We start from the raw sequence: 26,357 nt of genomic DNA, 5'->3' as shown, positions 1-26,357 counted from the left end.
TTGTTTGTTTTTTTGTTTCTGAGATAAAGACGTCATTTACACTTCACTTCATCATTTGATCCTATTAGATATTTGTACGTAATTTTATCATAATTAGGATATGACTTCTTGAGTTATGCCCCAAAACATGTTTAGTGAGGTCACCATGACCTTTGACCACCAAAATGTAATCAGATCATGCTTTAGTCCAAGAGGACATTTGAACCAAGTTTAAAGAAATTCCCTCAAGGCGTTCTTGAGAAATCATGGGATGACCCAAAACCATAATGCTTGTGGCCACTGCTGTCACCAGCGTGGAGGCAAAAAAAGAAAAAAGATCCACCAATCACACACACACACACACACACACACACAAAAGCTTGATACCCTGGTGAGGATAATAAAAGTCACAACAAAACCTCAAAGGGAAAGCCAAAAAATCAAAAATAATTTTTTTTTCTTAGGCCTGTAGTGCTATTTATCATCTATAGTGTTTTTGTGTGAGTTGCAGACTTTTGGAGGTTATCTGCTGGGAGCGTAGAGAAGTCTCTTTCTCTTGAATATGGCACTTAGCTTATAGCACTTAACCCTCCAAAAACAAACATCTGAAAAACTAAGTAGCAATGTTTCTTTCTAGAAACCATAACCTGTTATCAAAGATAGAATCTACTGGAACTACATGAAACTGCTCACAACAAAGTCTGTGGATTATCTTGAGTAACCGGTCCACGATTTCAGGAAAGAGACACTGGTGTTGAATTTTTCAAGTGAATTTTGTTTTGTTTTGTGCGTCACAAGCCAAGTGCAAATTAGTTCCTTTATATGTGAGAGAAGGCAGACAGGTCTATGGCCGTTATCTCTAAAATTCAACCACTTACACCAACGCAATCTAGACGGATAAATAACACCAAATGCCAGAGCAAAGTGATGTATTTTTGATTTTGCGGTGTAACTGTCCTCTTTAAGAACAAATAAAACCTTAATAATAAATAAAAACAGATAAAATTTAAGGCATGTGAATCCATTAAAACAAGGACATCTGGAAGTGCAATGTGACAGTTAAAGATTTAAATTGGCCTAAGAATAAAAATGAGGTAAGCTTTAGATTGTTCTGCATGTTATTACATGTTACAGGTGCACAATGAGAAAAAGTGGATTTGCCAAGCTCAGCAGACAGATGGCACCTGCATCATAATCCACACAATTAAATGTGTTCGACAAGGATCCATATTAAAAGACAGCATTGAAGTAATGTAAGGGGATACAAGCACTACTATCAGCCCTATGTATATACAGTATGTATGTATGTATGTATGTATATTTACACTAGACTTGCTTTAAATCACGATGTCACTTCACCTTGTGTGTAATTGCTCTTGTATAGTTTTTAACTTTAGTTCTGTTCTTATTTTAGCTGTCTGCACCTTTTATTTATTGTTTTTCTCTCTCTGTCTGTCTTTACTTATTTGCGTCCTGATGTTGCAACAACAGGATTTCCCCTCTGGAAAATAAAGGCTTGTCTTATTTTGTCTTATGGACTGAATAAGTAGTCAGGAAAAATAATGAAATATGAAATCAAAAGAGTAGATATGCATTTATTAGACATGACACAGCTTCACCAAAACAAACATGTAGTTGGTCTTTAACTGCAACATTATTAACAGATAATATTGTTCAGAAGAAAATTAATTCATGTTTCCACTGTTCTCTTTTGACAAATGTGTGCAGACCTGTGTTGTTCAAAATGACCATTTTTCAGTCCTGGCTTCCACTGATTTGACCAAACCCTGTCCCATGATCCTGAAGTCCTCCAGTATCGCGCTGACATTGGGAACAGTGTTTGCTTCCTCTCCGGTCACCTCCACACTCCGAGCAGACACCTGCGACGTCTGTGATGACGGATGAAGAACATGACATGTTGACATGTGAGTTAGATTAAAGGAAGGACGTGAAGGAGACACATGCTAAATAAAGAGAGCTGTTATTAATATTAATACTATGAGTTAGACTTAAGCCTTACCTTAAAGGGCATTGTGATGAAGACTTTTGGCTTCCATAAAACTGCAATCACTGTTCCACCATAGGGATCACAGAAGAAGAGGGCGAGGTGTCCGAAAGCCTCCTGAAAGTATTTTAGGTAAAAGTTCAAATCAATTTTTGTTTCAGTACTCCAGGCCAAATGTGAAGCCGATTAAAAACAACATTTTCATCTTTTGCTGCAGTAATAGAAGACAGAGAGTTACAGAAAGAAAGACTGAGCTAGTGGTCTTATATTCTTAAACTGCAAATGCTGCTTAATAACAAGTCAAGAGCCTTGGTGAGAAACATCCTTAAAGTGAAATGTTAGCATTGTTTCTAGTGGAGCTACATTAAAGGGATAGTGCAGATTATTTGAAGTGGGATTGTATGAGGGGCTTATCAATATTCAGTGTATTACAGTGTATTACAGTCGATGGCGGTAAACACACCCTTATTTTGAAGGAGTGGGAGTATCAGTGTAGGAAGTGAAACAATTCAAACACAACATTTTCTAACTGGAAATCTGAGAATGAATGTATGAATATGTGAGCCGCTCTCTATCGCTCTCTCTCGACCATTCAGAGTCCACTGGTGAAATCAGTCATTATACTTCAAAGAACACTGGAATTGCTGGTCTATCGCTTCCTTGATCTGTTAATTTGTCTGCATTACTGTGGAACTTTGACATTTTAAAAAGGTTAGTTCAGATTCACTGAAGTCACACAATACCAGCTAAAGCGACAGACCAAGAACTCCATTGTTCTGTAAGGTTAAATTACTAATTTTTTCCAAAGGAGTCTGGTCTCTTTGGCTTATGTAACAGTTCACTGTTGGAAAATGCTGTCTGATGGTGAGGTATAGTGGTGAAAAGATTCTAAATACAGCGAACATTTTAACTGACATTATTTTATTTTGCTGCCGCTGCTTCTCCAAACCAGTGTGTGCCACCCACCGAATAAGTACCTCATACAACCCCACATAAAACAAACTATCCCTCTAAACATATTAAACAATATGCACAAGAGTGTATGGAGAAGGTGAGGTCATAAAGTTCAGAGAAATGTCCATACTGTTTCTAGGAAATGTAGAGATCAGGCCTGGATGTTGTTGCTCTGGGAACAATGTACGTCCAGCCTATATTTAACTGGGAATTTATCTTCTCATCTTCTCTCTCTTAATCTTTATTGCCAGGAAGCTGCTGGACGTCGAATATACCAGCCAAGCTGCAACCTGCATGCGTAAATCCTGCTGTACAGCTTTCCTCAGATCCTGTGTCAACAGGGCGTTATTAACACCACACCTTCCTTTTAACATCCCTAACAGACAAGACTCACCCTGAGCTCTGCCAGGTACAGGGACACGGGGTTGTAGTCGATGACGGGCAGGGGCCCTCCAGTCTGACAGACGCTGCCATCCATGACTCCCCTGCTGAAGGTCACACTGGGAGGGTCTACAGCCTGGCTGAGCAGGGGAACCTGCTTTGGGTTCATGTGAATCAACACATCGTAGGCGTCCATCGGAGGGCGCATGACCACCTACACAGACACGTAAATCAGAAATATTAAATCATAAGTCATTCAGACTATTTATGAAGATAATGGAGTGGTGAGTAAGTGGGAGCTTTTACCAACCCTGACATCTTGTACTTGGCTGCCGTCCATCAGCTGATGTTCCAGGACCTTAAGACTTTCGGCTGCCAGCATCACCACACGCTGCAACATCTGAACAAACACAATGAAAACATAACGTTAAAGGTTAAACACGTTACCTTTGGACAGTCTGAAGTGTTTCCACTTAAAACATCCTGATAGGTCATATAAGTCATATAGACCAGTGTTCTGGTTTTGCAGCCTTTGATCACTGCAGGCTTATAAAACCAATTTGCTAGAACACAGAAAATATGACCAACACTCCCGAAAAGGCAATAACGATATAAGTAACATTATATGGAGCGATATCCGGCAATTGTTCAAAGTGTTTTACAGGGAGCCGCCTATTTGTTTCTCGCTGTCTGATGAAAGCACACCCTTATGTTTTTTGCATCAGTACAAAGGGTTATTAGATACACAGCTGGATCGAAACACCGGTCATGCAGGGTAATATGTCTGCAATTATGACTTGAAGAGGCAAGTGAGTGTTCTGGCGACCACATAGTCCATTGTGTTTTATTCCTCTTCCTCAATGGCACTCGACTACACAACAGCTATAAAGGTAAGGTGAAGGTAAGTTCAATTTTATTGACACATGTACAATTATACAACATTGCACAACATCAGACATCTCTACGGCTGATAATGGGACTAAATAGCACTTGTCTTGTGTGCCAAAAAATACATTTGAACAGAAATCCTCCTACATTTCCAGAAATCCTGACCCTGTCACTCAAGATAATCCACAGACTTTGTTGTGAGCAGTTTCATGTGCAAACTCTTTTCTTTTTCCAGACTAAACCCAGCCTACTGTATCACCACCACCCTTGCCAACCTTGAGGCTTCAAAAATGGGGCAGGTTTCAAAACCAACCTGGGGATCCTCCTCCAGAAAAAACAAGTTTCATAGACTTTGTTTCCTGCATTCTGGTGAATTTTAAGGAATGTAAATAGTGAAATAATAAGTTCAAATATTTTGGCAAGCAGATGCCTGCAGATGGCTGATAACTACCACTTTTATTAGCTGGAAAACACAATGGGACCATATCTGGTCCAGTTAAAATCTGATAACACAGAAAATTAATATTTTACTTTAAGGGTGCATTTGTTAGGCTGCTCTTGAAATAAAAGCACCCCTTTCCATTAAAAGCTTCAGTAAGTAACGAACACTAACACCAAAACAATCTAGATGAGTAAATACCTCCACAGGTAAGAGGAAAAATATGTGTTTTGATTTTAGGGTGACGTGTCCTTTTAAGACCCTCTGCAGTTCTTGTCAAAGGTTTTTTATAAATGTTTTATAATCAGGTTGTAACAATTTCATGAGTCATTAATAAGCTGTTACAACACATTAGATAAAAAGAGCAACAGTGACCTGTCGTTGATCCCACATTTATCTGTACTGTTCAAGTTTCAGATCTCATTTTTATACCCATCAGCTTCATCAGATATTTGTTACTAAAAATATTCAACAGACATGAAGCGTTATTTGTCAAGTCAAATTAAATATTAAGTTACTGGAATCATACACTAACACATTGCCAATATTGTTTATTTTGACATTTTCAACATGTGCCGTTTCACACTTTACAATAAGGCTCCCTTTTACAGTTATAAATGGTATTAAACCATTAATGGTGATTATATACGTTATAAATGTTAGTAACTCATTAACTCATTAGTACGATTAATTAGCAGCAGGCAGTAAGTGGATTTTTCCAAACAGTGAGTCAAGGTCAACATATGAAAACTGTGTTTTAACTTGTTTATAAGTGTTTATTAATACTTTATAAAGTGTGTTAACCTAATAAACTGACCTAATTAGAAAAAGGGTGTTCTTATTGTAAAATGGTACTGTGACTTTCTGTCTACTCAAAGAATCTCCTCAAAGTCACTAATTTCAGTGTTTTGAGCCAACGATGGATGCTCTCTCCTCTGAGTACAATGCTTGTTTTGTTTTTGGACTATAATTTGACATATGAACCAAATTAAAACCCATGCCCATTTATCTGGCAAATCAAAAAATAATTTATATACAATAATTATAACTCAGATTTTGTGCAAAATACAATTAACATTTCTGAGGTCATATGGTCGTGTGGGAATTTTGTTGATATGAAGCATCTTGGTTGTTCAAGGAGAAACATATTCATTCTGTTCAGTCAGTCACGCCAGCACAACCTGCTCCCTAGTGGTCATTCAGAGGCACTGCGACAACAACAGACTGAAGCAGGATCATTAAATCACTTCAGCTATTTTTTCTGAAACACTTTTCCTGGTATAGAGACTGATATATGCACTCCAGTTAAGCAACCAGATAAAGTAAAATGAAAAGGTAGAAGAGCTGCAGTGATCAACTGACTGTTAAATTAATTACCTAACTTTTATTTTATTAAAATTGTATTTTTATTTAAAAATATTTTTCTTTGTTCAACATTAAACTGAGTATATTTGGGTTGTGGATGAAACAAGACATTTTAGAATGTCATTTTAGGCTTTGGGAAGGTGTGATCAACATTTTTCACCATTTTCTAATATTTTATGGACCAAAAAACAAACTGTAGGGCTCAACAATATGGCTTGCCCACTTACCCGGGGTAAGTTGCAAAAACATTAACATACCAAAATAATTTTAATGAAGTGAACTATTAAACTATTTTGATAATTGATTAATTAATGGTTAAAGTCAGTTTTCATGCAACAACAGTAGAAAATATGGTTTTAAGCCTCCCATATATAGCGATTTCCTGCTTTTCTCCCTTTACGATCACATTAAACTGAATATCTTTGGGCTTTGGACTGACAAAGAAGACATTAAAAGATTGACCTTGGACTTGGGGACAATTTTCACTATTTCCTGACATTTTATAGACGCTGCAATCCCAGATCCCAGACAAAGTCTTCCTTGCCATTAAAATAATTTTTTTCCAGGGGAAAATAAAAATTTACTTTGTGGAAGTAGTTAAAAAAACAAACAGTGAAACCTGAATTGATTAAAAAAGGAAAGGATCCCTAGCCCTAGCCCTCGATGACGTCTCTGTGAGAACGTCACAGAGCACAAAGTTCCTGCTCTCTGCCACCGTTATAAAGCAGGATGCTGGGAGAGGCTCAGAGTTAATGTTGGACTTGCTGGGGGAGTGAAGGCCAGCACAGGAAACTTATCTGGGTCAAACTACGCACCATGGAGAGTTGGTGTGTGCACCTCTTCTGTACACTACTGTGTGCCACTGGACTGGTTTACAGCTACGGTCACGTCCAAACAGAGGAATACAAAGCTAAAAATTTACCTTATTTCACTACGACAGAGGACGCCAATGAAAAGCAACTGGTGAGCTACACCTGATGGTCTCCCAAAAACTTAAGTGGTGCTTTCAGGAAGTTTTAACGGTTGTTGATATAATTATAAGGACATTTTTCAGAATGTTGTTTACTATTCAATATCACAGTGGTATCTTAATGTTTATTAAATTCTGCATTTCCAGATCAATGATTTACATGAAGTTTTGGAAAGACTTCAGAACAATCAATTTCCAGCTCTAAGAAAAAAGCATGGATATCTGCCTGTGGTATGTAACACAACAACTCAGTCCATCTCGAATTATCTCAATTTCTAAAATCACTCTGGTCCATCTGTTTAGAGCAATATGTATGTTATGACATTTACCATTCACCTCACTGAAAGGTCAATCATAAATCAATATCTTACTTTAATTTGGTTTTGTATGTTTTCAGTGTGATCCAGGAGACCAGTGTGCAGTAAGGAAAGGCTCCAGGATCGGGAAACTATGCGACTGCTCTCCACCGAGAACGTGCAACTCTTTTCTACACCGTTGTTTGTGATCCTGTCAGATAAAAGACTAATTTTTACTGAAATAATTGATAAGATAGTTCTCAAATATTCCATGTTTTTTTCTTGTTTACTGACCAACTGTAATATTTAATATTTTTTAATACTGAATGCTAATCTATTAAACGTGTTGTTTTGCAAGTTGTGTTTTTGTATTTGTGTGTCCACTGACCTGTACATTAGGTGCTCTCTTGGTCCACATCGACATCTTTCTGTCTTTAGGCGTAGCTATAAACATGACAGGCAGAGACTCCCTTGAGGCCATGAAGTCATTCTTGATACCCGTGTATTCGGCAGCTACACGTGACAGAGTGGACAACAACAATTTAACTTGGCGTCCAAACACAGATGCACATGAGCAGGATGTTAAAGTGTGTCGGATGTGTATATAAAAAGAGGTCAGAGGGGATTTGTTTGTGTGACACAGAGGGACAAGAGGGGTGTGTTTGTGACTGAGAGTGCTTGCCTGAGAGCTGGTTGTTGAGGTTGACTACCAGCGGGTTGTTCCTCCAGTCAAAGGAGGAGAGCAGATGAAGGAAGCGAAGGAAGCCGACCTGAGGAGAGCTGAGGAAGAGAAATTCATTCACATGACCTACTGAACGAACAAAGGCAAGTGGAAAAAAAATTCACATGCACAAACGCGACCGAGGAGGTGGATTGATCATTGAAAGGTCGCGGCGGTAGTTACCCAGGAGGAGTAAAGGGCGCAGGCTGCAGGAAAAGCGACGCCACCAGCAGGTCTGCCGTGTCCTCTGTTATGTCTTCACTGAGGAGCTGAGCCCCCAGCCAGCGTTTAGCCAGGCGACACACGGCCCCGAAACATGGGTGCTGCTGCTGGAGCCTACCAACAAGATGGAGTAAAAAGGTGAGGGAGTGGTGCGTGTAGGGAAAATAATGAAGAAACAGGGAAGACAGAAAATAGGGTGACAGAGAGGAAGGAAAAAAGTTGAAGAAAGTGAAAACAACCACAAATGTACTCATCAATAAGAGGTGTATTACCTTCAGTAGATGTCAGTGGGCATGCCCTACTTTACAAAAGCAGAGAGGAGTACCAGCATGGAAGCTAAGCAATATTACTATTATTATTTTTAGAATATTTTCGCCACTTTACCTTTCCATTTGACAGTCTCTTCCGATGGGAAACCACTGTTACATAAAGCCAAATATCGCTCTTTCCAAAGCAACAAGGCTCCTTAAAAAAAACAGCAATTTTACCTCGCAGAACACCGGAGTTGCTGGTCTTCCGCTGCCTTGAGTGAGTTAATTTTTTTATTGTGTGACTTCAGTGAATCTGAGCCAACCTTTTAAAACACCAAAGTCATACAATAACACGAACAAACTAACAAACTGAAGCAGTGCGAGACCACAACTCCCATGTCCTGTGAGGTAAAATAGCTGATTTTGTCAGTGGAGTTTGGTTGAGCAAAAGAGACCGGAGTTTGGCTTATTGGTCTGGTAGTTCCAAACAACAAAGGATGTTTGCCAGCAAGGTTAAGCAGAGAAACCATTTTCTTGATCTCCTGGATTTTAAATGTGGTTTGTATCCAAAAAGTTGTATTATGGTTTCCTACTGGGTTGAAAAGCACTCAGTACTCCTATCTAAACAAACTTTACAAACAAAGAAAGAAAAGATAATAAACTAACCCACTCAATCTAGGCTCTGAGAGGCCTGAAAGTCTCTCTTAACATCCCCTGCACTTCCTTTCCAGTAATTCCCACAACATCCAAAAACTTTTGTGCAGCATCAACAACAATTTCTATCCTGTCCGATTTCCTTTATGTCTTAGCAGCACATTCATCATACCTCTGACCTAATTTGTTCTCTTTTTCTTCATCAATCTTTGTTTCTTAGCTCATTCTTCGTGGCGTATCCTTCCCTTGGCCCTAGGCTTCATTATGATACACACAAGTGAGCTGTGTCCAAATTTCCGACAATGTCTACATTGGATGGGTTTAGGAACAAAAGGCCTGGCTGAATAACTTATATGGCCTAGGAATACTTTACCTGGCAAGATATCTAACTCAAAATGCAACATAACAGAACTTGTTTCACCTTCACTCATCTCGGACATCCTGTAACTGTCAACAACTCTTGTTTATTTGTTTGCTGGTGCTCTGGTCTGCTTCGCCAAAGTGGGGGATTGCTGACCTCCATCTACTTTAGGCAATAAACTGACTGTGAATAAGTACCTCATACAACCTCTCTTCAAACAGTCCAAACTTTCCCTTTAATGTTTATAACAGGGGGTTGGACAAGACTGAGGGAACCAACAGGACCCCTATAACCCTGATTTCTCACACAACTTCGTGTTACTGTTAATTTTACCCATGCAGCGTGCTGGTCAGCAGAGGCTTGTGAATGGTGGCCATCTCCAGAGCCTGAGCCTCCTCGTTGTCCCTGACTACCAGCATCCCCTCAGCATTCACGCTCTCCCTCAGCACCTGAGGTTCACGATGGTATGCCACCTGGATGCGGAACACCAAACCGTCCTGGATGCAGAAACAGAGGGAAACAAAACAGCATAAATACACAGAATATTGTGAGCTGTGATTTAAAAAAAAAATGCCAACAAAAAAATGCTCTTGTTATCATAGACATGTGCAACATTTACACAAGCTCAAAAATATACCTTCCAGACATCCAGGTGTGTGGGACAGGGCCTGCACGTATAATTATGCTGTTTCTTCAGTAACTCTCCCAGGCGGATGTGGAAAGCAGCTCGAACATGTTGGATGGCGAGGCTATCGTGAGGCCACTTTCCACTCCCCTCCATGTGACAGATCACTGCAAAAAGTTTGTAGAACCAAGTGTCTGTGGTTAAGAGGCTGCTCTGAATACACAAATTGTGACTCAACTTCAGCAATTCTGCCTCAATGCAGATTGTAAAAAAAGAAAGAAAGAAATTACAGGGAATACACGTGTAGCCACGCAAGGAGAAGGGATATTAAGTGAGATTTCAGTGAGAGTGAACATTTAAAAAACATTTTCTCTGGCAGACAGTGCAGAAATGACTCAAGTCTAGGTGTAGTTCAATGGATTACACCAGTGTAAACTTTTATGAAACACACTAACCTGTGATAGGGGTGATATAAGCAGGGCAGGGTTTGCTTTCCTTTGGCACCAGTGATCTTAAAAGCTTTTCCCTGTCGAAGAAGGAAAAGTCCAGCTTCAGCGGCAGAGGGGGAAAGACCTGCAAGGGGCATCAGAATGTTAAAACAATCATAAAGCTAAAAATCACAATTTACAATTAACACTTACCTCATCTATAGTAAATTAACAAAAGCTCATTGAGCTGGAGTTGCATTATGGTGGTGTTACAAATTATGCAAAATTACTTATATTTTATGACCGCTTAAAATTGTAATTGTAGTTGCAGTTGCTATGCTTCCAATCTGTGGAACAAGCTTCCTGAATATTTGAGGTCTAATGACACTGTCAGCTAATTTAAATTAGAGCTTAAAACATTATAGTTTACTGCAGCTTTCCAATAAAGTAGATACATATCTACTTGTTAAATTAATCTATAACTGTTTGTTTTAGCTTTTTATTTTTATGGTCTTTTAAATGCAATTTTAATGTTCTTTTAAAGCTCATGTAAAGCAGTTAGAATTGCCTTGTACCTCAGTGTTGCTATATAAATAAAACTGGCTTCAGAGCCTTTACCTGTGTGTATCTGAGTGCAGGGTGAGCTCCTTGCACGGATGTGATGGAGAGAGGAAGACCTTCCAGCCTCCACAGTTTTCTACTCAGGTCATCATAGGACTGAACCACCAGTAAACTCTCCTCCTCTCCAGTGCTCGGCACCTGAAGAGGATATTACATGTCAAACACATGGTGTACATACAGATTATCATAGAATATATTTATTAAGTGACGAACAGCAACACCAACACTACGATGGAGTATTAGGCCATTAAAGAAAGAAAGAGGGGAGGGAGATACTTTTCTTTCTTTTTTATGCAATTTCAAGAAACTTGAAATATTCAGAATTCAGTTGAACTTTCAGTATTAGTGCCAGGCATAAGAAAAGGAAAAATAGATTCAGATGATTTGTAATTCAGGGAACTGGTCATTTTTCCACTTTCACTGAGGATACCTTTTCATTGCCCTGATGTCATTTCAGACAATACACTTTAAAGTTACAATTAGTGCTGCATGATACGGTAAAAAAAAAATGTTACTTTCCGATTATTATGACTGAAATTGTGATTGTGATATAATTAGTGGGAATGATCATTGTTGCATCACAATTTTCAATTTTACTTAAAAAAATGTAATTGTGATGGTGATTTGTTGGGGTCTGTCAAACATCTGGGGACAAGATCTGTAGGCCAGGACATCTCTGCTTCATTGCTGTTTTGACACACATTTTACCTTTATCAAAAAATGCAGCTTCTTTGATTTGAATACTGCACACTGATTTGCACATATTGCAATTTCAATTATTTTTTGATTAATTTTGCAGGGCCAGTTTTGAGAATAAAGTTGAAAATCTGAGAAAAGTCATTATTTTGAAAATAAGGTTGCATTAGCATGTTGAGAATAAAGCTGAAATAGTATTTCTTTTGGATTTTTGGCCTGTTGACTTTATTCCCAACAATAAGATATTATCAAAATGCAAAATTTGCAATTTGATTTATTTAATTATCTTTTTTTTTCTTATGCCTGGCACTAATATTGAATATTGTAATTATTATAATACATTTTGACTTTATTTTCGAGATGCAAAAATTAAAAAAGTTTCTTCTTATGCCTGGCCTAAACATTTTTCTTTATATTTAAACAATCAATAATATTCATTACACACAAAACAGCAATATTCCAATATTTGTTATCAATGGATGGAAATGATTTTATTTTGAATTTTATGTCTATTAAAACAAAAACAAACTTCAATCGTAATGATTTTGCTTTTACCTCACTTCCCGTTTTAATGACGTCATCCACCATCGCCCCCACATATCGCACACAGGATTCGGGGATATCTGCATGTCTGGTGGATAATAAATATATTATTTTACTTTTAAAAACGAGGCCTCAGCAAAACCATTCCTACACTCACCTCACTTTCAGTTTCTGTTAGGGCATATGTCGAAGTGAAACCGGTCACAACTGGTCTTTTATTGCCCCCAAAGACCCATTTTTCACGATGGCAGTCGCTGCTAACATTAGCTAGCTTGCTAACGTAAAAAAAATAATTAGGCCCCAGCAGACGTTTGGCAGCTGCACAGAACATGAAGCGTGTGGGCAGGAGAAGAAGCTCCGTGTGGGACTGCTTTGAACAACTGGGCAACTTCGTCCGCTGCATGAAATGTGACGCTCGGCTTAAGTACTGCGGCGGAGCTACCAGCTCCATGATGAACCACATGAGCAGGCACCATCCGTCCACCACCGCGCAGGACGAGGACGAGAAGCCGGTGATCTGCACCGTTCAGTGCATCGAGGACGAGAGCACCGCTAATTCAGACATCATGCAAGTCGCTATCATGTCACCCAACATTAACCTGAGCAACGTCCCCCTTCCCCCTGAGCGAGACTATGGAGGAGAGAGGAAGCGACTGAAGAGGAGCTCTGTGTGGGACATTTTCATCAAAGTGGACGATGAGGTTCACTGCACCATGTGTGATACAAAGCTGAAATACAGGAGCAGCACCACCAGCATGATGTACCACATAAAAAACAAACACCCAGACACTATGCCTAATGATGGGGTGACACTGGCAACACATGCAGAGGTGACTGAACTCATCTCCAGGATGATAGAGAAGGACATGCTTCCCATCAGCATGGTCAGTGGGGATGGCTTTCGTGAGCTACTTGCATACACTGTGCATAATTATAAAATGCCATCTGCTGGAGATATTACACGCCTTATTGAAGGGCATTATCATGAGAAGGTAGAGGAACTTGTAATACAGCTAGGTAAGGTGGAGAAAGTGGCTCTCACTGCAGATTTCTGGACAGCGCTGCCATTTCAGAGGTACATCACAGTGTCCTGTTCATTCATAACAGAAGACTGGCAGGGGAGGTCAGCTGTTCTGCAGACATTCAAACTATCATCAGACAGCCACACTGCTGCAGACAGTGTCACAGAGAGGCTTCTGAACACTGTAAGGACCTGGGGGCTTTCTGGGAAAGTGACTGCATGTGTTCATAACAACAGACAGGAGATCCTGTCAGCCAGTGCCTGTGCCCATGTCACCTGGGACTATGCCACCTGTTTTGCCACCACACTGCAGCTCGCAGTCAGCGATGGGCTGAGTGAGGATCTACTCCGCATCATTGTTGCCGCAGGGAAGCTAGTGAAGCACTTCAATCAGAACTTGTTGGCGAGCGAGGCTTTGGAGCAGAAGCAGGTTCAGATGTGCCTGCCACAGCACAAGCTCATCCAGTCGAGCAAATCCAGATGGGACACAATCTGTGATATGTTTGAGCGGCTACTTGAGCAAAGGTGGGCGATTAAAGCTGTCCTCTCTGATCGCACCATCACTAACAGACAGGAAGCCCAGATCTTGGAAATTGAAGATGACTGCTGGCAAATAATTGAGAATTTCACACCTGTGCTGGCAACACTCAAATGGGCAACAACGGTTATATCTGCAGATACAGAGGTGTCCATTTCAAACATCTACCCAATCACGTTCAGCCTCATCCAGACCCACCTCGTGCCAAAAGAGAATGACGTTGAACAAGTCTCTGAGTTCAAGCTGAAAGTTCAGAAGTCACTTAGAAATCACATGGAGGTAAGCATAAACTAAATCAAGCCAGACCAATGTCATCATCCGTTATTGGCTTAAACACAGCTGTCTATATCTGTATCTGTGTATACCTTGTCTGATTTTTATTTATCTTTTTTTAAACAGAAAATATTGCAGATTGTTTTTATTGTTTCAGATTGATAGCCAGCATTTAAATCATAACTGATAACAAGATTTGTTATTAAATTAATTGGCAAATATTTTGATAATCCGTTTGAGTAAATTTTTTAGGGAAAAAGTGAAAATGATCTCTTAAATGAGAATATTTTCTGGTTTCTTTACTTCTCTATGACAGTGAACTGAATATCTTTGGGTTGTGGACAAAACAAGACATTTAAGGATGTCATCTTAGGCTTTGGGAAACACCGATAGACATTTTTTACAGTTTTCTGACTGAGTTTATAGACCAAACACAACTAATCAAGTAATTTAGAAAAATAATCAATAGATTTGACAAAGAAAATAATCATTAGTTGCAGGCCTAATATATAATAATGATTAAAAATACCAGTGAAAGTTTACTGTTTCACTGCCTTGATGCCATTTTGAACAAATGATTTTAATGTTAAACCATAAAATATCCTGCCTCCATTATACATCTTTGTCACAAGTGTTTGATAACCAAATTTTATATAAAACATCAACCAATTTATTGATATTGGAATGTTTTTTACTCCCTAATATCAGTATTGGACCCCAGAATCCTTTATTGGTTGGGCTCTAAAACTAATGCTGACTATTATCTTTTTTCCTTTGACTCAAATAGATTTTGCAATTATCTAAGCAGAATAAATGGTGACAAACAACAAAACTGATGCTGATAAATAAACAATCTATATCCCCTTATGCAATAATTTATTAATGTTGTTCATTGCACTGTTTGTAGGTTGACTCTAATGACCTCGCCTCCAAACCAGCTCTGATCGCCTCGATGCTGGACCCTCGTCACAAACATCTCAGCTTCCTGACGCCAACAGGTCGACTAGCTGCGAAGGTGAAATTGCATGAACTGGTTTCAAAATCAGATGTGAAACATGCTAATGTGGATCCGAAGGATGAACAGCAGGAGACCCTGATCACACCTGATATCAGCCAGGTGGCGATGTCCTCACAAATGAGAAGTGACACCAAAAACACCATGATGCTGCTCCTGGGAGACAACTACAGCTCCTCCTATGCCACAGACTCTGAGGCTCAGGTAGATTACTACCTGAGAGACATCGCTCCCTCGTTGGACATAAACCCTCTTGACTGGTGGAGGGTAAATGGACCGAGATTCCCAAAACTGGCTACTCTGGCGAGACACTATCTGTGTGTGCCTGGGGTATCACTGCCCTCTTTATTGTCAGAGGCTGGACAAACATTTGCTACGATGCGTACAAGACTGAGCCCAGAGCATGTTGACATGATGATATTTGTAAACAGAAATGCATAATGTACCTACGAACGAACGAACCTACATGATGGAGATGTAGGTGGAGACTTTTAAGACAGGAGATGCTCTCCCACTGTTGATATGTTGTATTTGTTGGTGCTAATACTGCTACAAACTATTTTTTTTTTTGGTCAACAAAAAGTTTTCCCTCACTGTTAGCTGTGAGCTGAACTGAGGTCACTTAACATACTTAACAATACATACATGTAGCTCCCAACATTAAAACCCAGTGCCCGGTTGCATAAAACCATTTAGGCTAACGGTTCCCTTAAACTAAAATCCAAGGATGATTTTGGAAAAAAATTAGTGTCAGTGAGCCATTCAGCATGGAACATGCTTGTACCAAGATTTAATAATGCTGGTGATTGGCCTTCTAATGTTAGACACTGTAGAAGCAGGCAGGAAAAACACTATATAATACCCAGAGACAGGGATCATTGTTTTTTTTAACCACCAGGTTCTTACTTTAAAGTGAGTAAATGTAGCCTAGTGTGTATGTAATTCCCTCTTGTCAAAATGGATTTGTATCAAAGTATTGTTCAAGATTGGGTATCAAAACCAAGGTATCAAGACCAGCATGGAAATTTTTTGAACAATACCCAGCCCTAGGAAAAAATGAGTGGCTTAAAAACACCATAAGGATTTCCTTAGGATGTTGTAAGGGAAAACCCTTTAATTTCTAAGTAATTGTCCAACGCTTTTTAAGTATTCCCTTATGTGTTGCTTAGTGACCATTTTCCTCGAAGAAATTTTAAAGGGACCCCTGACAGTCCCTTACATGTGTTTTCAGGACTGGGAAAAATACTGGAAGCTATGAGTGATGTGCAGTTTTTTAGAGTCTAGATTTGATACAACTTTGTAGCTAGCTGGTCAAATGTTACCATAACTCTCTCTTTCTTATGTTTAGCTATCAACTGAAGTGCACATATGCTGCACAATGACAGTAACTGCTGTAAAAGCTCTAGTCTCAACACTTCAGCAACCTAAGGCTTTATGCAACGCTCCAGATTTGAATCACTTAGCTTAGGGAAACTTTTTGCTTAAGGGACGAACTTGAGTTTAAAACCTAAGGTTTCTGCAGCCGGGCACAGAGATTTTTCTCATCACCTCACTTGATTTGTTGGCTGACTGGCTTGAAACAGGTGGCGGTGGGCCAGCTGTATAATTATGTCAGCAATATATCTCAGTAAACGTGGTAACTACAAATCCTTGGCATTAAAGATCAAACAGACAATCGTCTGGTGGAGGCTGCTTTTATATGCCTCGTTTACTTTAACACAAGCATTAAGTTTTGTACATTATGGTTATCAGCACATCTAATTTCAATAGATTTACAATAGTCTACAAATCAAGATAAGAACCATGAAGAAAAAAAAATGAAGAAACAGAACATTTTTGCTTCATTCTTACCATGATAGCATGCTGAATATTTGTATTACCAGCTAGAAACTCACTGACCAAACTAAGCACTCTGTGTATTACCAGTATTAATGTGATGTCTGTTGTGTTCATCTGTATGCCATGTCAAGATAAAATACATACAGCTGTAGCAGGTGTGTGATAATCTGTCTGGGGACCAGCTGTTTTTGGAACGTGCTCTTTCCCTCCCACAGCACGGCCTCAGTGATGGCACCGTCCTGGAAGCGACGCAGCTCAGAGCGAGAACCCCACAGCTGACGAAACTCAGCCGCCTGTGGCAGAAGAACGCCGCTGTTATTAACAATGTCTTATTGCACAAGCATAGTAACACATACATGATAAAGCATTGGTGGAAAAAGTATTCAGAACCTTTACTTAGGTAAAAGTACTAATACCACACTGTGAAAATACTCCATTACAAGTAAAAGACCTTCATTAAAAACTTAAGTAAAAAAAATTAAGTATTATCAATGTATGATGAGTAGAAGTACTCAATGTGCAGCAAACTGGTCCTTGTTTGTGTTTAACTATAATTAAACATAATTAATATTACTGCTGCATTAATGTGTATGTTGCATTTTACTGCTGTTAGCTGTTTAGGATTGAGCTCTTAACTACTTTATATACTGTTGGGTAGTTTAATCTACAGCAATAAATCGCATTCTGTAAGATCACCACATATTTGCAGCTGTCCTGTGAGAACCACAAATCTCCAAAAAGTCAACTCTTCATCAGCTCAGGCAACAGTTCTAGCTGCATCAGCATGTTCTAGCTGATCCAAGATGGTGTTGAATTGTTTATCTAGTAGTAGCAGGAGAAGTAGAAGAAGAGATGTAGGAGAACTTTCTCAAAGAACACTTGATCTTTATTCTTAATTCATCAGAAACATTCAAAATCACCACATTTGGAGATACATGGTTTTCTCTGGACAGGAAGGGTGTCGAAAATCTGAGAGGTAACTGGTAACTCAAGCTGTCAGAGAAATGAAGTAGAGTAAAAAAAATGTAGTGGAGTAGAAATATATAACTGTTTAAACTGGAAATACTCAAGAAAAGTACCTCAAATTTGTACTTAAGTACAGTACACGAGTAAATGTACATCGTTACTTTCCACCACAGTGATAAAGAACTACAAAACAAAACATGTAAAAAACAAGTACAAACTCTACACTGTTATGTGATGGGTTTGTCTTTTTTGCTCCTACAAGACAGGCTTTTTAAAAGTTGAAATATGAGACAGGTCAGAAATAAAAGTGAGCTGTGTCCATAAAGTCATTGCATTGTTGCTTAGAATACTACTATTCAAAAAGTAAACTCAATTCTTCAGTAGCCAAATACATTGTATGATCAGTGGTGAAATGTAACTAAGTACATTTACTCATGCACTACACTTTAGTACAATTTTGAGGTACTTTACTTCAGTATTTCCATTTCATGTTGCTTTACTTCTACTCAACTACATTTCATTTCACAGGCAAATATCGTACTTTTACTCCTCTACATTAATCTGTCAGCTATAGTATACTAGCTACTTTCCAGATAAAGATTTTGAAAGCTTTGATAACTTAAAGATTAAACCAGTGCTTACCAATATTTTTGCTAAGTGTCTATTTGAGGCCCCATACCTTGCTTTTTTTCTTCTTAGTGTAACCTGTGATCACTGGAGGGGCCTGACCCCACACTGGGAACCACTGGACTAAAGTACCTTAATTTCTATACTATATTGTTGTTAAAACTTCGGCAGCTACAACAGTAAAATAATGCTTATGCATTGATACATCAGTGTTAAAAATTTAATAATGTCATATTACAATAATATTTGGGCCATCTTTTGCAAAACAAGTAGTGCATTTTGCTGATAATACTTATGTTCTTTCACTCAAGTAAAATTTTAAATGCAACACTTTTACTTGTAATTGAGTACTTTTAGATTGTTGTATTATTACTTCAGAATACTTCTTCCATTACTGTGTACAGTAACTACATGGTTGCATTGAGTAGACAATAATATACACTAATGCTCCATCTTTGCAGCACATTTGATGTTGCACTTATAAAGAATAAAGTAAAATGACCATGTATCCAAACCTCAATTGGAAAAATAAGAAATAAAATACTACACACGTGCATAGAGAGGAGAGACAGGTGAAGTTACCTTGGGGCTGTCTGCAGGTGGTCCTCTCTCCAGGACGGAGGCTGCCAGCTCGGGCCTTAATACCAAACCGAAGGAAAGAGGAGGTTGGGCTTTGTGTTTTGGGGCTTCACTCTCCACAGACCACTGTAATTAAGCAAAAGTCAAGTGAGTTCAATAAATGATAAGTGACTTAAAGATTATAAACATGAATTACAAGAGTGTTTATTTTTGAATAATCTCTTATTAAAACTTGTTTGAGTCAAAACCATACTGTTATAGTGATAGTATGGGTAACAGTGGTTTGGGTGAATTAATGGAGGACTGAATGTAAATTCTTCCCACCTCTGGGTCAGGTGAGAGGGAGTGGGTGAGGAGTTGGATCCTTTCACCCAGTCCTCGCTGTAGCAGGGACAGAATCCAAGGGAGCACAGTGTGGACATAATTTCCACTGTGGTCCATCAGCTCGCTGAGGAGATTCAGTTTCTTACAGCTGGACTGAAGCTTCACCAGCTCACATAATCTAAGAGTGAGAGATGAAGAGCACAAATTAGAAAAGCTGACAGGATAAGGATGGGCGAGTTCTGCTCCAAAATGAAAACTAACTCTTGTGACGTAAGCTAAAGCTAAGCTGCTAACATAGTACATAACAGCAAGACTAGGTGCAATTAGTTTTTGTTGTGTTAGCTGATAAACACAGACATACTGGAACACGTGGTCGCTTGTCCTTATCATGGGTTTAGGGGTCATGAGAAGGCTGTGGAACCCGTCCACCGTCGGGTCGTCCCAGAACTGCATCGACACGGACGCCTCATGCTGCAGCTGTGAAAAAATTAGAAAACTGTCGAAACCTGTTGCTTACATTAAAAAAAATGCATCTTGTTTGAACAGCATTTACCTGTTTGTAGGTACAAGCCGTCATGTCAGCACACATGTTGAGATGTCCTGAAGGGTCGACAAACACGACCTGGAAAGCATCGTGGAAATCTGCCAGAGATGGCTGCAGGGAAAAAAAGAAAACAACAAGTGAGACGAGACAATGATGATTAATTTAAGAGGTTATAAATTTGAGTTTGACCACTCACAGCTGTAGAGTCAGGATCTCTGGCGAGGCTTATTCCATTCACTGTCAGGTCTGTAGAAGCTGTGAGTGCGAACGAGAGGTAAGTTGCAGGATATTCAAAACATGAATAAGCAAATTACTTTAATTCATTAAAGTACAACCACCACATTATCATAGAATGGATCATGTTATCCATATATTCCACTAAACTGTGGTTTTGATTTGGTAGTTTTGAAGATTTTACCCAGGAAGTTCAAGGTGTTTCGAAGCAGCTGATAGGCCGTCATGGTGTTACTGATTCTGTGAGTCGTCAGCAGATAAGCCACAAGCATTGAAGCCAGGAAGCCATTAAAACAACCAGTGCCCTAGAGACCAATATAGAGGTGAAGTGAGATAAACGGTGCCAGATCAATACATACAATGTAAAAAGAAGGCAGTAAGCTTCTGTGCGACAAGTAACAGAGCCTGTGCGAGCCTCCTACCTGGTCAAGCTGTCTTTGACGGAGCCAGACTTTGAGCAAAGCCACCCCATCAGCAAACGCTGAGCACTGGGAGCTCACAGCAGAGAGAAACTGGAGGTGAGCCCTGGGAAGTAAATCCCCCAGAAGAGAGCTGTTGTAATGTGGAGTGGGAGGTTCACTGCTCTCTATAACATACAAACAAGAAAAAGGTATTTATGACAGTGATATTTGAATTGAATTGTTGCTGGAAAAAAGCATGGTCCTGATGATATCGTTATCTGAGAAGTGATCAAAAGTGATAATTGATATAAGATAATCACAATGGATAATGCTTGAAGAAGTAGCAGTGTAAATGAACGATCTTACCCAACACAGAGCTCTCCAATCCGGTGTACCACTCTGTCCGGATATTATTCCTCTGGGGGTGGAAACGGCTGGGCTTGAAGAATCCAGGAGGCGGACAGGCATGAACACGTACAGTGAAGCTGGAAGAGTCTTTACCTGAAAGATGGGACATCACAACACTTCTAGTATAGTACAGTTTAACAAGCTCATGCAAAGAAAACAAATTGATGGTAAAATCCATACAGCCAAATACAATGCTCTTGTACTGGGTTTATACAGAATGTCCCGTGCTGTGCAACCAATCAGTGGTCTGCAGTGTTTTCATGTCACCATTTGGTATCAGCTCAGCTCACTTGGAATCTCTACAGAGGTGATGCCAAACAAACTATCAGATATCAGATACTACTACTACACGGAAATGCAGCTTGTGTGGTAGAATATGCTGTAAAATGAAAGTTAAATACCTGGAGGGGTCAGCAGCAGGACGGGCCGGAGTCTGTTCCCATGGAGACAGGAATAACGCATGGTTCCAATGTCAGAGGAGGATGTGAGATGCTGGGCCAGACCTGCCAGGTAGAGAGCCCTTTTCCTCGGATACCTCTGGTTCACAACATCTTTTGGGTGGAGGACATCCTAATAACAGAAACACGAGCAGACAGAAGCCACTGATGTCACTTATAATCTAATGTCTGTATTGTCATTGTTCATTCAGTACATGACACTAACACACTGTTCTCATTTCCTTAAGTGATGTAATGAAATAAAAAAAGGACAAATGGCATCCACAAAACATTAAGCATGGTATTCAAGACTTAAACTTGACAATTTTTTACCACATTTGAAATATATCTATCAAATTTTTCACCCCAAAGTCAGCAGACCTTGTATGACCTTCCTGATGGGAACAATAGAAATAGAGCTCCATTCATTTTGATGTATATAGCTACATATTTAATAGAGTGTGACACCGGCATACATAAGAAAGTTGAACACGAAACTGATGACAGACCGAAGCAGAAGGCATGTAGGTTGTATACATGTGGCTATACAGGTAAATATAGGTGTCCATGTGTACAGATGTGTTAAAGCATTTCATGGACATATTTTCCTGGAAGTGAAGATGGAGTACTGAACGTTTTCCTAAGGGCTGATACAGCCCAAAAGGACTGTGGCTCTTAAATATCTCTTTATACATATACATATATACATTAAAAACTGTAAAAAAAAAAAAAAAAAGATTTTTTTTTTATATTAAAAAGGGGCTGGTGACTTACAGCTGGGATCGTGACAACCAGGTCCACCATGATGCGTGGTTTGGTGCAGGTTCCCAGAGGGTAGCTGCCGATCAGATCAACAGAAGCTGGAGGTGCCATGTGGAACTTCCCCTTTGTTGTTTTGGGCACCAGGAGGAACGGGACCTTAACTGCACCTGACAGCCATGACAGGTCACTGATCTGAACACGGAGAGAAATTGAGTCAAACGTGGTTACAGGTGTCCACGTGTGAATCTGTAGAGAGCCAAATGCATTCAGCTTTTCTTATTGTTAATTCCTACATACCTCCACCTCTGGTGACTCTGGCACAGTCTGGAGCAGCTCGGTGACTGTCTGAATGAAGGCATCTATTTGCTTTTTCCTGCGCTCACTCAGGACGACCTCTTTCAGCAGCTCCTCCATCTGTTATTGACAGATTATAGACATTAATGAAGAGTGTGTAAAAGCTTGCGTGGTTGATCACACCATGGGATAAAGTCAGGAAGTCAGAGGACTCACCTGCATTTTGAGCAGGCTGCAGTGAAACAGGCTCTCTGCCTCCTTCAGCTGGTTCAACTCCTCAGCTGAAGGAGGTCTGTAGAGATCACTGCGGGACAGCTTCACCGGGTGATAGACCACCTCCTCCCCTCCACACTCCTCAGGTTTACTCCTTTTGGCTTTTGTGGGAGCCTCATCTTCCTCCTCCTCGTTATGAGAGGGAATCATCTGTAAAATAAAAACAACATTTGTAGCAGCTCAACTTTTAACTTATATTACTGCAGTATTACTATAAGTACCACTATTACTGCGTAAGTACATGGAAAGCAATGAAATGCACTGTAAATGTACATGAACTTGACCAATAAAGTAAATTCTGATATTACTAAGTAAATCAGAATCATCAGGGTATGATAAAAAACACTAGCCTAACTGAAACTGCGATGTTATTCGCTCCGATTTGTTATACTTTAGTTTCTAGTGATGAGCAGCAAAATTGTAAGCAAAGCATGCAACCAGTACCCGTTTAACAGTTCCGTGTGTTAAGCTACCAAACAGCGAAATAAAATCAAGATAAGTGTCGCCAGTCTCACCTCTGCTGGCTCCTCTGTAGCTGTCTGCTTCTTCTTCATGTCTTCTCTTCTTTCTGGATGATGATAACTCTGATATTTCCAAAGTTTTGATCAGCACTGCTTTCCCTTCATTGCGCTCTCACATGTGCAACGGGTTAGTCAACCATGCTACCAAGCAAAACAGCTCCCTGATTGGTGTACATGTAGAAGGGGTGAATGGTGATTGGCTCGCTGCTTGTCGAACTTCCTGTCGGCGTTAGCAAGATAGGTTGCACGAGCAGTCTCCCATATGGTGCGTGTGATTGGCTATGGACGGGATCTATTCATTCATGTAAATATAATAACCAGACACTTTCACTAACTTAGTTTAAGAATTTCTTCTGATTGCTCCATGCAGTATAGTTTTCTATACTTGAATGGGAGCATCTGTAACGTGAACAATTTCCTCCCAGGGATCAATAAATATTTCTGGTTCTAAATCTGATAGTTTTATGTTCTCATTACTTTTTATTTTTATTCTATTTAAATTTTTGTTTTTGATTCAGTTTAGTTTACAGGGCTGTTTATTTCGTTTCAACTAAATAAATGTTGTAGTTACATTTTTAATAATTTTAGGACCCCCCCCCCCCATTATAATATTTCATGGGCAAGACATCCCAGTCTCAATAAACATATACACCAATGCCTCCTCATGCTTGTTATTTAGTTTTATAAGTACACAATATCATTTCAGTTAGTTTTAGTTTTTTCAAAAGATTAGTTTTTATTCTCATTTCATTTAACTAAAATTTTAACACCTATATTTAGTTTTTAGTTTAGTTAACTATACTAACATTGATACTGATACATATCAGTGAACAAAGAAAAAATTGAATCCTATGACACACTTGTGCTTTGACCAAAACAAAATGTTTTTGTTGCGTATGTATTCATTTAATTGTTTTTTGTTTTGTTTGTTTTAGTGATTTTGTATGTGATTTGATAATATGGTCTCAAATGATTTGTGTTACAATGATGTTTGGCTGTGTATGGACATCTAATTAAGGACTGTTAAACTGACCACTAGAATGTGAAGATGCCTTATCTTAAGTACATTTTTTTTCATGTAAAATTAGTATTATTTTTCTTTTATTTATCTATGTATATACAACTGTATGTTATTCATTGTCAACTTAGTCTTGCTGTTTTGAATATTTATATTGTTTTAAAGAATATAAAAATCAGTATTCTTATCAAATCACTATTCAACTCAAAGAGTTTAAACAGTAAACAAGTCTCAATTTGTTTTTGATCTTTTCATATGAAAACATTGGACACAACACTGAAAACAGACTTGTAAATAGAAACCCTTATGACAGCCTCCCAGTCCTTCCTTCACAATGTTGTACTTTTAATTTGAAGTACTTCTATTTATCTTTACTATATTATATGGGAGGCATTGATAGAACACACAGCTTTCCTTTTATATGGATTGTAATTAGATATTAATTTAAAAGAAATGGCAATGCATGCATTGTTTTTGCAGTGCATCAAGTACTATTTTTGTACATGCAAAGTGTATCTCACTACTGTATTGCAAATATATAGTAGCTAACAAAAACATGGATGGATAACCAGATTGAGTCAGAATCTTTTCAAAACAAGTATAATCATCTTTCACATTAACATATAGTTCATTCTGCTCCACATACCTCTACAGACATTTATTATGACACATTTTTAGAATCAGTTGTTGGATTGAAACAATGGGGTAACTTGAGGTGGTGGACCTTTGGTAACCTCGTCAACTGAAAACTTTAGCACAACTGGATGACTTCATATCAGCCTCAGAATGATAGACAGAGCAGGAGGGTTCAATTTGAAAGGTTTAATGTGGACTGTCTGAAGATCCAGGAGTGAAATACCCTTAAACAATTCCACAGTTTCCAGCCTCAGAAGCCCAGAGAACACCAACTCTTCCTGTCTGTGTGTAACATGCATGGCTGTAATTTGCTTCAGGCTTCAGAGGTGAATTAATCTGTTGCTTTTTCTTTTGATCAGCATTTGGAGAGTAGCAATGACTCTTGCCTCTGTTTGTTCTGTGACCTGGCCAGTGTCGACCTCCGGTTCAAAACAAATATACTGTAGAAACAAAGATATGCTGTAGACATAGAGAATATCAAGAGTATTTATTTAATATGTTTGCTTGTTATGTGTAGGACTATAAATCGAAATTAGTGTCTCGCTAAATCTGGTGCAACCAAGTTTTCATTTCTTGTAAATGATAAATCAAATTTTATAAATCAAATAAACTAAATAAACTGAAGCTGTGGTAAGGCAGGCTGAGGTTGAGGGGTAGCTTTTACGACAGGCACAGATTATTTCAGCTCAGGCACCTGAGGTTGCTGGCCGAGGCTTTGAGTCTTCTGTTTTTTCAGGCCTTTTCCACCGGTGCTTTTGGCTGCGCCAAGTCAAACCATACTGCACCGAATGGCATTTCCATTATCACTTTCAATGTACGGTGCTGTGTCAAGCCGTGCCCAAGATGAACCTACTCTGGAATAGGGCCAAAGCGAGCCCGACCCGCCTCCAAGTGGACTGTGGGGACATCTCTCTGGCTTCGGCCAACCCAAGATGATTGTTTTCCCCCTCAACAAGCAAGTGTTGTGATACATGTGTGTGCAGGAGAGCAGGGAGGAAGATGTGTCTTGATTTATTGTTGAGAATTTAACAGTGTGCTTATCCCAGAGACTTATATAAATGGTTTATCCACTGCTTTACAGCTGCTTGACCCAGGCCTCCTCGAGCTCGTCTTCAGGTAAAAGACAAACCCTCAAGCAGGTAGCCATGTTGTAATGGTAATAAAATGCAAACTCCTGCCATGCTGGGCTGACGGGCTGAGTCAAACCAAATCAGATCAGGCCTAAGCTCTGCGTAGGCTTCCACTGGT

At 39.2% G+C, this 26,357-nt stretch overlaps 2 protein-coding genes and 1 long non-coding RNA gene across 3 annotated transcripts; 2 read left to right on the top strand and 1 right to left on the bottom strand.

Annotated features, from left to right (window-relative positions):
• Positions 1-1,554: 1,554 nt before the first annotated feature.
• On the bottom strand, positions 1,555-23,591 carry nol6 (nucleolar protein 6 (RNA-associated)). Its single transcript, XM_084729043.1, has 26 exons — positions 23,450-23,591; positions 22,878-23,084; positions 22,665-22,781; positions 22,380-22,559; positions 21,570-21,738; positions 21,127-21,261; positions 20,782-20,945; positions 20,544-20,664; positions 20,322-20,380; positions 20,135-20,236; positions 19,943-20,058; positions 19,582-19,759; positions 19,261-19,383; positions 17,230-17,378; positions 12,412-12,487; positions 11,158-11,298; positions 10,567-10,684; positions 10,124-10,278; positions 9,820-9,983; positions 8,182-8,334; positions 7,960-8,057; positions 7,666-7,790; positions 3,630-3,719; positions 3,333-3,533; positions 2,000-2,101; positions 1,555-1,868 (listed from the first exon to the last, which is right to left on the bottom strand). Exons 1-26 carry the CDS (start codon positions 23,486-23,488, stop codon positions 1,719-1,721), a joined length of 3,432 nt encoding a protein of 1,143 aa, XP_084585169.1. The 5' UTR covers positions 23,489-23,591; the 3' UTR covers positions 1,555-1,718.
• Positions 4,296-7,433, top strand: LOC146320693 (uncharacterized). The gene is made up of 3 exons (XR_014771509.1): positions 4,296-4,576; positions 7,129-7,212; positions 7,379-7,433. It is a non-coding gene; the product is annotated as an uncharacterized LOC146320693 (long non-coding RNA).
• Positions 12,441-15,687, top strand: LOC146320692 (zinc finger BED domain-containing protein 4-like). Its single transcript, XM_084729042.1, has 2 exons — positions 12,441-14,237; positions 15,139-15,687. The coding sequence occupies exons 1-2, from the start codon at positions 12,729-12,731 to the stop codon at positions 15,685-15,687; spliced, it is 2,058 nt and encodes a 685-aa protein (XP_084585168.1). The 5' UTR covers positions 12,441-12,728.
• Positions 23,592-26,357: the final 2,766 nt, after the last annotated feature.

Source organism: Lutjanus erythropterus, chromosome 10 (assembly GCF_056507025.1).
Source record: "Lutjanus erythropterus isolate fLutEry1 chromosome 10, fLutEry1.hap2, whole genome shotgun sequence".
NCBI lineage: Eukaryota > Metazoa > Chordata > Actinopteri > Lutjaniformes > Lutjanidae > Lutjanus > Lutjanus erythropterus.
The sequence above is the reverse complement of the archived record's forward strand: the minus strand, read 5'-3'. Positions and strand labels throughout refer to the sequence as shown.